The sequence below is a fragment of the Vipera berus genome (genome assembly GCF_964194415.1).
Source record: "Vipera berus genome assembly, chromosome: 2".
In the NCBI taxonomy this organism is placed as follows: Eukaryota; Metazoa; Chordata; class Lepidosauria; order Squamata; family Viperidae; genus Vipera; species Vipera berus.
Window position 1 is genome coordinate 73,617,626 of NC_138203.1, and position 11,310 is coordinate 73,628,935.

General features: G+C 42.0%; 1 protein-coding gene across 2 annotated transcripts in view; it reads left to right on the plus strand.

The window, feature by feature from the left end:
- The window catches only part of RCL1 (RNA terminal phosphate cyclase like 1), a 29,865-nt gene extending 18,555 nt beyond the window's left edge, over positions 1-11,310 (plus strand). For both annotated transcript variants that reach the window (XM_081320847.1, XM_081320848.1), the window contains exons 4-10: positions 2,569-2,643; positions 2,814-2,938; positions 4,064-4,189; positions 6,210-6,366; positions 8,321-8,424; positions 10,032-10,173; positions 11,055-11,310. In XM_081320847.1, the coding sequence (XP_081176973.1) occupies positions 2,569-2,643; positions 2,814-2,938; positions 4,064-4,189; positions 6,210-6,366; positions 8,321-8,424; positions 10,032-10,173; positions 11,055-11,153 (828 nt within the window). In that variant the 3' untranslated portion in view covers positions 11,154-11,310. The remainder of the gene's footprint in view (positions 1-2,568; positions 2,644-2,813; positions 2,939-4,063; positions 4,190-6,209; positions 6,367-8,320; positions 8,425-10,031; positions 10,174-11,054) is intronic.

Genomic DNA, 11,310 nt, shown 5'->3' on the forward strand with positions numbered 1-11,310 from the left:
GCTCCGGATTGACGCACGCACAGCACCCGCCGGCCTACATTTTGCCATCAGAGGCCTTCTGGAAAGGCCTCTATCCATAGCTTGTTTCTTGGCTGCAGAGGCCTTTCCGGAAGGCCTCTGATGGTGAAACGCAGGCCAAGGGGCACTGCAGAAGAAGTGGGTTGGTGAGGCAAGGCAGGTGTTGATTCATGGGAGGCCTGGCTGCAATGATAAGCAAGTGTAGGTCATGTGGGGCAGCTCCACCCCACACCCCGCCCTCGCTTGATTTTTAGGCGTGCACCTCACCCCAAATTAGGGCTTATTTTTGGGGTAGGGCTTATATTAGGCCCACTCCCAACAATCAAGCTAGGGCTTATTTTCGGGGTTGGTCTTACTTTTGGGGAAAGGAGCCATGCATAGTCTTTTATGTGGTGGCTCCCAAGAACAATGTGCGATTTCCTCAGCCCTATGTAAATTTTTCTGCCTTCCCATATAATGTAATCTATGTAGAAAAGTCTGTAAAGGGGAGTGCCTTGGGAACACGATGCAATATTATGTGGCTATCCTTTTAAAGGTCAGTGTCAGTCTTGAGGAAAAACAAAGGGAGAACCCCTGAGTACTTCGCTTGACTTCAGTCAGCTCATATGTACTCTGCATTGGTTCTGATAAGTTGATCTTGACCAATATAAACATAACTGAAAATGCAATCCATTTTCAAGATTCCATGTATGTATGTTGCGATGAGCGACCGGTCAGGGTTCTGGCTTCAACTCTTAGAGCCCCTTAACAGGGGTGGGAATTTAGAGAGACCCTCGCGAGGGTGGACACCTTGAGTAAGGAAGGATCTTGCCCTTTACCCCCGACCCAGTATGCCGGAAGTTCCAACGGTCATACTTGGGAACTGCGGGTAGTTTCAGAAGCAAAGTCCTAGGACAGACTGAGACACCAACACAAGTTTGCTCAAGGTGAGAGCACAGAAGTGCCCGGGGTGGATGTTATACCCCAGAATACCTCTGGACACTCTCTATTTATTAGGCTGTTTCATTTGGGAGGGGGGAAAAACACTCATGGAAGGTCAAAGGGGAACATAGCTCATGGTATACAATTGCTAATGAAGAAAGCAAAGGTCATTACAGAAAATAATAAAACATAGTTTATGCTAACAGAGAACTGCTAATGAAGAGGGCAAAGGTCATTACAGAAAACAATAATGCATAGCTATCTATACAAATGTTAACAAAGTTGACAGGGATTATTGCAGGAAGACATAACTTGAGGCAGAAATAATTGCAGGAGACAGGGCTAAATACAAATGCTAACAGGGAAGACAAAAGGTTATCACAGGAAGACATAATTTTTGAAGCAGAGACAGTTTCTTGAAGCATGGGCAATTTACACATGTGAATCAGAGACAGGAATGTGGTTGTAAATAAGAAAAGAGTTTTATCACCAGAGGCAGAGATGGAATGTAGGAATGTGGCCTTACAATTGCAGATTAGGTAGAACTGAATGCAGGAATGTGACTTAACGATTGCTAATTGGGGAAAAGGCAGAAGTGTTAAACTTTTTCAAAGAAGGTCTTTCGCAGGCAGAGAAAAGCAGATTTTACACTGGCAGAAATATAATCACTAGAGACAGGAAGGGAGAATTCTGTGATTTTTAATATAGGAATAAAAAAGGTCTTTTGTAGGTCTGGGTTCTCTACATATGTATTTGGAAAACTATTCACCAATAGCTTAATAAATCTATAAGTCTACAATTGCAAGCTAGAGAAAGACATTTACAGGTTCTGAGACTCTCCACCAGTTGGACCATCTGAATATATCTGCACTTTTACCTCATTCTTACATTTTGGATAAAATAGATGAGAAGGAGAAAAGTGGTGCGAACTATATCCTTCTCCTTTTAAACTGTTTATAAAAATGGATGGGGACCAATTACATTTTCCTCTTTGGCCAATTGACTCCTCTTTCCAAAATCTTCTTGGTTAAGCTGATTGCCTTTGTAGACTGGAGGGTTCAGTGTTGTTGGATAAAATGACTGTAACTGAATGCCAAAATATTGTCCCCACTGATTTGCCCTGTCAGTGTTGGTGAGAGGAATTGCCCAAGGAGCTAGCCAGAACAAAACAAAATACCCACAACAACATGACAGGGTAAGCCACTAGTATATAAACAGACAGCAAACCCCATCCCTTCTAGCACTGATGTTGTTAGCTAGTTGGGTAATGAAATGTCTGCAAGAAAACAACAAAGCTCAGAGAGCAGCAAGGATTCCACATTATATGGATGTGCTGCAAGAATAACTTCATTTTTTATATAAAAATGTTTTCCTAGGAACAGCAGATTGTTGGTGGCATTCATTGTCTGTGAAACAAGAATGGATTAATAGCTAATTTATGCATCAGGATTGAGGGATGTTCTTTATATAATTTATTGGTTGCTAATATATGATTTTACATTTTTTTAACTTGTCACTTAATATACAAACTTAATTTTTATTCTCATAATGGACTTTTAATTTCTTGTTGCTTCCTCTGTTGAAAGCGTCCTCATTTAATAAAAAAAGGTTTTGTAATGAATCTTTCAGGTGGATGTTCTGAAGGCAACTGCTTTACCCTTGTTGAAAAGATTTGGAATTGATGGTGAAGAATTAGAATTGAAGGTAAGAAGTTGCTATTGATTGGAACTTCACTTGAAATTAAGAGATGTCTTTAAAAAATAACTTTCTGTGAGTTCATATTTGACCATAGTATTGGTGGCCCAATCTTCTTCCTCTTCATTTTGACAGCTGCTTTAATTTACTAGAATCTTATCAATCTCTTTTGTTTTCAGATAGTAAGGCGGGGTATGCCCCCCAAAGGAGGAGGGGAAGTGATCTTCGCTTGTCCTGTGAAGAAAGTATTAAAACCTATTCAATACATTGACCCTGGTAAAATTAAGCGTATCAGAGGTATGGCGTATCCTTCTTTGACTGTGTCTGAAGAGAATTCTAGACTGCTCTTTTCATTCAAAGATTTAGTTTTTAGTTCAATATCCGCTTAAGGCAGGCATGTCCAATCTGCGGCCTTTGGGTTGCACATGGTCCTGGATAGCTAGTAATGCAGTCCCACAAGATTGCAATAAAAATACAAAAAAATAAATAAATAAAAAGTTTGCTATTTATATAAATTAGCTGTATTATATACTTTATCTGTGACCCAAGACAAGAACATTGATAACTGAGCTGTGGATAAGTAGCCTGGACTTTCTAGCAATATATAGAGATTCACTTTCACAGCATACAGTGAGTAGGTGGAATTCAGATGGGTCCATTATAGCATTTTTCCTCAGCTGTGGAACAAAGTCCAAAAACAGTGCTAGACCATACAAGTATTTAATTCCTCATGAGTCCATTCATATCTAAATTCATTGTTTAATTGGATTAATATCAGTGAATCAATTATGGCTAAGATTTTTTACTGGTATCTGTTACTAATAAAACAGAATCAGATAGCATGACAAAATGATAGAGATAATCCAGATTTGACGCTCACCAGAAAAGAGTACATGAAGATAGAGTACGGTACTTTATGTGATCTTCATTCTTCCAGCTTTATCACTCACAAATAATGACAATACTGGAGCTAAGTTCAGGTACTATTTGCAGGGAATGGGGGGAACTACCATCTGACTTCTGGTGGCTGTTAACATTAAACTACACAAGCCATCTCCTCAACATCAAATCCAGGTGAGGTGTTGCCATCACTTTTTCCATTTTGAGGTGGCTGTTTTGAAATTCAATAGGTTGGTAAATTGTCTGGAGTTCAGTATAACATCACTCTAGCTTTCTATAGGGTCTAAAGTCAATGGATTTGGTATGAACTTTTGAACCAGAAGAACATTGGTATAAGTCGTACATGCGTAGTGTGGTTTAAATTTACATTCTCAGTTTTGATTTTCCTGGTTGCAAAATATTCAGATGTGTATTGTGCATAGATGTGCATGCATTCACGAAGGAAAGGCACCAGAAGTCCTCTTCTGATACTGACCCTCTTTTTGTTTTCAAGTGTATTCAGAAATATTTCCTTAGCTTCCTAAACCAGCTATTCGGTCAGGGTGTCCCCCCAGATAGCAAACCGAATGGTGGATTCTGCAAGGAGCATCTTGAATAAATTCCTACCAGATATTTACATTCATACCGATCATATGAAAGGGACCAGCTCTGGGAAGTAAGTTTTCAGACAATTCTGTCGAAGGTATATGTTATATGACTTCAGAGATTTTCATGAGATCACAGTACTATCTAATAATATGTATTGCTATCAAGGATTATCAGCAGTACAATCTAGGAATTCTTTGTGGATGCCAAAGGGGAACTTCATGTAGGCCACAGATGACTTAGGCCCATTTTAGTCCATTCGACTTTTCATTACTTACCCACTAGGTCAGAGGTCTCCAGCCTTTTTGGCACCAGGGACCGGTTTCATGAAAGACATTTTTTTCATGGACCGGGGTGGGGTGGGGAGGGGGAGGTTTCAGGATGATTCATTATATTTATTCTAAATTTTCTAAATTATTATAAAATGTTCCTTATTATTATATTTTATTAGGTTAGACCAGTGACTTTCTGCTTCTAAGAAAATGAGAAGGAAAAGAGACAATCCTAAACTCAGCCTTCCAGCAAAACAAACCAAAGACCCAGCATGTTGCTGAGAAAACCATTCCAAAAAAAAAGGGGGTGGGGGGAGGGCACTGCGCAAGCCCAGCAGCTTTGGAAAAGGTGCAGATGAGAGAGGGATTCCCTTGGAGACACAGTGCTTGAGGGGAAACGTAGCTTCTCCTCTTCCCCCCTCCCCCATTGCAAGCCGGGTAGGGGCGCGCTTGGCTTGCAAACTTGGGAGACTTGCGCAAAGGGAGCACGAGCCCAGCTGGGCTGCCGGGAAGGGGGACAGGAGGGAAGTGTGGAAGAAGAGGAGAAGGAAGAAAAAGTAGGAGGGAGAGAAAGCAGGAAGTGGAGGAGGAGGAGGCAGAAGAAGAAGAGAGAGCACAAGAAGCAGGAGGAGGAAGGATGTGAGCTGAGATGTTGCAAGCCAGTTGCAAGCGCAGCCGCTGGAGAACCTTTGCACTGAGCAAGCCCGCTTCTGCCCTGCCACTCTCCCGCCCCTGCCCAGACCCCTGCAGGCTCACCGCATGTCTCCAGCTATGTGGACCGGTTGCTAACTGGTCACGGACCGGCCCTGGTCCACGGATCGGTGCCCTAGGTCGTATAACCTCATTTTGGAAAAACTAAGATTACCTCGTTGGAGAAAGAGAGCTTACCCTCTCATTCTTGAACCCGTTAGCAAGCTGACTCCTATCTTTTCTGACATCCTGGAGACTTTCTCATTAGAGCTTCTGGCTTTTACCTGTTTTCAAACTCCTAGGAAAGGATTCCCTTTGACTCTCCCTCATCATTTGTCAACCGTTGGGTGGTTGAGCAAGTACATTGCCTACAGAAGTCTTTGATTTGATCCTGACTTAAAAGGGCCTGGTGGCAGGGACTGAAAGATACCCTTGTTAGACCTCTTGGAAAGCTGTTGCTGGTCAGAGTATAAATCACTGGCTTAGTGCCTGACCCAGTGATGATGATGATGATGATGATGATAACTTTATTGTCACTTTGAATGTACACTGTAGGCTGCTTGTTACGTTCCTAGATAATAAGAAAAATGAATTACCTCAAATTTATGGTCGGTGTTTGGGTTGGCTGTCGTGTGTTTTTAAATACTTGACGCGGTGGCTCAGTGGGTTAGGACGCTGAGCTTGTCGATCAGAAGGTCAGCAGTTTGGCGGGTCGAATCCCGAGTGCCGCGTAACAGAGTGAGCGCCTGTTACTCGTCCCAGCTTCTGCCAACCTAGCAGTTCAAACACACGTAAAAATGCAAGTAGAAAAATAGGGACCACTACGGTGGGAAGGTAACAGCGTTCCGTGCGCCTTTGGCGTCTAGTCATGCCGGCCACATGACCACGGAGACGTCCTCGGACAAGCGCTGGCTCTTCGGCTTTGAAACAGAGATGAGCACCGGCCCCTAGAGTCGGAAACGACTAGCACGCATGTGCAGGGGAACGTTTACCTTTACCTTTACCTTTATAGTTGTTAAGGAACCACCATAGCAGTCAAAGTTTGGACACTTTTGCTAAAGACTCCCCCCCCCCAAAAAAAATACCTCTTTCCCTTCAATTTCTCCTCTGCACCCATCTTTCTTTCAGGTCTCCTGGCTTTGGTCTGTTTCTCGTGGCTGAGACTACAAATGGGACTCTCCTTAGTGCTGAACTGGCCTCTAATCCCCAGGGCAAGGGTGCCGCTGTACTTCCAGAAGACCTTGGTGTGAACTGTGCAAAGTTACTCCTTGAAGAGATCCACCGAGTAAGTGGCTGATTCTAAGTCTCTTCTGAAGAAAAATTACTAGTCCATCTCCACACCTGATGCCCTCCATAGATGTTGGAATCTCAGCTTCTAGCATTCCTGGCGATCTGGATCTGGTGATCCCAAAATATCTGGAAGGTACAAGACGTGGGAAGACTCTTTTAGAAGACTCACATTTGCTCATGAGTTCTTCCATGCTGGTTGGAGAGTCTGGTAGCTGTAGCTCCAGCAGGTACCAAGCTGAGGAAGCCTGTGTTAATGCCTCTCTTGAATGTCATCCTAGGCATTTTAGTTCTGTCCATATTTATGTTTATGTAATTTTCATTCTATCATTTTAATTCTGCCTATATTGCATTGCAACATAAGCTTTTTATTCTCTAGGCAACAGCAGCAGCAGAGTTGTGTTGTATATAAAGGCTTTCCCCCCCCCCAAATGCAACCAATAAAATGCACCTTTCTTTTGGTTAGCAATGGGAAGAAGTCTATAAAGGTGGTCCTCGGGTTACAACGGTACAGGAATTGGGACAGGAATTTCCATTGCTAAGCGAGGCAGTTGTAAAGAGTGCTGTCACTCGAATTCATCCCTTAGTGAAGGAAATCCCTTGAATCCCCATTAACCAAGTTCCACCAGTCTTTAGGCAAGGATCCACTCCATCAAAGTCATTCCCAGCTTGGTCCCTCCAGACTCTGAGCCCTGGTAAGGTAAGGAACTGCCTCCTCTTGAACTTGCCGATTCTACCCACCCCTCCAAAAATCTGCCCTTTGGACTACCCAGCACAGTGGCACTCCGCGGCAGCAGCGGCACCAGCGGCACCAGCGGCACTGGGACTGAAATAGAGACCCAGGCCTTTAGCTTTCCCAGCCAGCTACTCCCAACTCCAAGGCCTCTTATTTCAGCCCAAGGAGTCAGCTACCACAGTGCAAGCCTCCATCTGCCACTGCCCTGTGTGCGGTGGGCCCTGCTATGCCCAGCTGACTTTCCCTGTCTTCCATTGCTGACAAGGTGTGCCCAGCCTGACCCTATTTAAAAGGCAGCAGCTGGCCATGCCCATCACTCTCCAAATCGTGTGTGTCCTTCTCAGGATGTCTTGGCAGGCCCCAGAAGCATTGCAAGAAGGCCATGCATGATTTGGAGAAAGTTCACGCAGTCTTGGGAAGAAGGCCTAGTATGGCCAGCACCTGCCTTGCATAGGGCCAGGTCAGGTATGCCTTGCCAGCAGCAGAAGCTGGTGAAGGCCAGGTGGAGGTGACAGAGCCTGTGGAGCACAGGTGGTGGGGACAGTTGAGGCTTTGCACTGGGGAGTCTGGCCACAGTGTGGGGCTTGAGGTGGCGGCACTGGGGCTGGAGTAGGGGACCCGGTAGGTGGGGCGGCAGCTGAACGAGACTGCTGAGGACCCTAGTCCTTTACTTCAGCCCTAATGCTTCTGATGCTGCCGCTGCCACTGAGAGAGTGCATGATCCAAGATGGCCAAATGGGCAGAGATTGGGGTGGGTGGGGAGAGAAAGTCGAAGTGCTCCTGCCGTTGTAAGCGTGGACCTGCTGCCAAGCATCAGAGTTTTGATCATGTGACTGAGAGGGCTCTTCAGTTTCTGATTTTTTGTTTGCCCTGTTACTTCACCTGCACCCATGCTGAGATGGGCTCCCTGGAACAAACTGTACTTATGAAACACGATTGCCATGTGCCTGTTGCACCATTGTGCAGCACTGCGAGATAACAGTGCGTCACAATTTCAATTTCAGGAAGCAGTTGTAGGGTTATTTAAAGATATACAAATATCTCATATATAATTTTGAATATGTTGCTTTGCAACTGGCCTTGTGAAAATAATTTATCTTTTGACGTTTGAAATGTCAGAGCAGAGTTCCCCTCTGCTTTCTCCCAGTTTCCTTTCCCCCTTTTATCTAGTTTGTGTCTACCACAAAGCTTAATGATTAAAGCATTTCCTTTGCAGGGAGGCTGCGTGGACTCAATAAACCAAAGCCTCATTCTACTTCTTATGACCCTTGGGCAGCAAGATGTCTCCAAAGTCCTTCTAGGACCATTATCACCTTACACGTAAGTTTTCTTACCCAGGATTAATTATTCTTGCTCAATTTGTCAGCTGTAGTGACAGGAAGCCATTACCTGGAACAGTTAATTGCTGCCAACAGAACTATTATGCTGATGTTTAGAACACTCCAGGCAATATGTTATTACTGCTTATATAATGCCATCAAATAAGTTTCTTATCAGTTCACTGTGAAACAAGCTAACGAAGCTTGCAGTGACGGGATTGCTTTTATAGACAGATGCCAACATGCATTATATAAGTATGGTAACAAGTTCCTTTCTAAAGTGTCTGTTATAAAGAGTAACTCCCCGGCTTGCAGTTTCGATAGCAATGACATTGAGTAGAAAGTATTTTGAAATAGCAGATGTTCATGTCACAATTTTCAGCATATTATAGTCAATATTGTATTCAGGAGAAACTAAGATCCATTCTGTTGAATCTGAGAGCCAGTTTAGTGTAGTGGTAAGTACACTGGACTAGAAACAGGGAGCCTGTGAGTTCTAGTTTTTCCTTTGGTATGGAAACCAGCTGGGTGATTTTGAGCCAGTCATTCCCTCACAGCCCAACTCGCCTTACAGGAATTTAGTTGAAGGGGAAATAAGCAGGTAGGAGTAGTACGTACAGCATATGTGTAAGCCGACTTTTATTTGTAAAATAAATAACAAGGGTAGGATACAAATGAAATATGTTGCTTTGAATTGTGTAAAATAAAGGCAGGATAGTTATAAGTACAGCAATGTGAAATTAGAGCTGCCGGTTCTTTAGCTGGTGTTGGCCTTCATATGGATCCAGTTTTTCTTCTTACTGCAGTATGACTACTATCGTGTTTCTGTGTATGCATTCTTTTTTTTAACTCTCTGATGCAAGGCCATTTGTAGAAAGAGAATTAGAAGAAAGTGATGGAAGTTTGAGGATTTGCACATGCTTTGTCAGCTGGGGACTTTGGAAGGAAAATGAGGTTCTTTTCAGAACTTGACTGTGAACTGTCCTTTTTCGGTTATCATGGTACCGGTGCTGTATATATGAAAGGTACAGTACTGTGATAACTGAAGAATGATAGTGCCATCACAATGAGATGGGTAATGCTATGAAATTACTGCTGGGCGTTATATGCTTTTGAGAGTTAATTAGGAGATTTTGAGATAGACTAAGGAGAGGAAGAACTTGTATGCCTTGCTGATGGATAGTAGTCCCATTAGTAATATAGGAATGTGCAAACATCCATCATGGCTTGGTCATAAAAAAAATCTTTTTTTAATTGGTAATAAACTTATGAAGCCAACTTCCCCAAGTAGTATTTTGGAAAAGTTAATTAAAAGCCTGCGCAGATTTTTAAAAAAGTTCTCCAAATATTATTCATAAATGTTTTTTAGCTTCACCTGTCTTTTGTTTTAATTAATTGAAAACTTTACTTTGGAGATATGCAATTTTGCTCACCTATTTCCCCCCCCCCCACTTTTTATAACGTTTGACCATAGAAAAGTAATGTATTTTATAAATAATCAGGTAGACATTTTTCATGAATAGGGTACTTGCTTTTGAAATGCAGATGTTGAGTACAGTTTAGAAAAAGAGAGGTATACTTATAGTTGTTATTTTCCTTTCCTTTTAGAATTGAATTCCTCCGACATTTGAGGAGTTATTTCCAGGTTATGTTTAAAATTGAGACCAAATCGTTTGAAGATGAACGAAAGGGAGGTGAAAAAGCCGTAATGACCTGTGTTGGCATTGGGTTTTCTAATCTTAGCAAAACAGTAAGATGATACTTTGCTCATGGATTTCAATTAAAAAGGACAAAAATTAATGTTTCTACTGATATATTTTCATGAGTACATTTTCCTCAAGAGTATGTGGATTTTGTGTGACTGACTTTCACTTATTAAAGCAGTAGCCATTGAATTTTAATCCCTTTGAAGGACAATTTTGAGATGCCATTATGGACTTGAAGCACACGTTGAAGGTTACATTTATGGAAGATACTTCTAGCCATTTACAGTTGGTTTTGGAGTTGGAAATACAATCTACATTTCTTATTTTTTTCCTTTTATTGTAGAAAGAGCATGTTCTAAAATCTTGTTCAAAATCAGATGCAGGGATAAATTTGTGCCATATACACTGTTAAAAATACAGTTGAACTTTTCCAAGGAAGCTCTTAAGTATGCATTAAATTAAGCTGGAAGTTTTGTTACCAGGCTTTTTTTCCCCAAAAAGATGATAGGCAGCAAAGCAGCTCTCCGTGGAGAAGGCCGAGCTCTTTTCTGTAGCTCTTCTTTCTTGACCTTTTCTTGACAAAAGTTTAGCCTTTTATTCTGAGTAAATGGATGTTAAAACCGCCTGTCCCATTTCTTTTCTTAGTCAGATATAGCGACAGTTCATTCAGAAGCTTATTGATTCCATTGTATAGCAACTTGGTTTTTCTGTATCTGGAAGTAATTCTGAGTCAGCAGTTGGTTCATGGAAATCATTATAGAAAGGATGGCTGTTCTTTTGCTGAATATCATGCAAGCAAAATTCTTGTGTATCTGAATTATTTGCAACCTGTTTTCTACCTGGAAGGTAACCTATCAAATGATTCATACGCTGTTTTTAATTGTTTATGTCTGCTCTCTTTCATTCCTTTCCATCCTCCCTACAGTCTCTCATACTGGAGATTATCATTACAAACCATGAGCATTTTCAAAAGAAAAGCCGTTTCCTTATACTCTACACGACCCTAAGTATGAATAAAAGCTGAAATCACATCCAGTTCCCTCACTTGTGCAGAAAAAAAAAGAACTTGAGACTAGCGCAAATCAACTATAAAAATAAAAGATGGGAATTAAAAAAGGCAACGCACGTTCCTCGCTACGTTTTTTACCGTTTCTGCAGGAATAAAAGTTTCCTAAATTAAA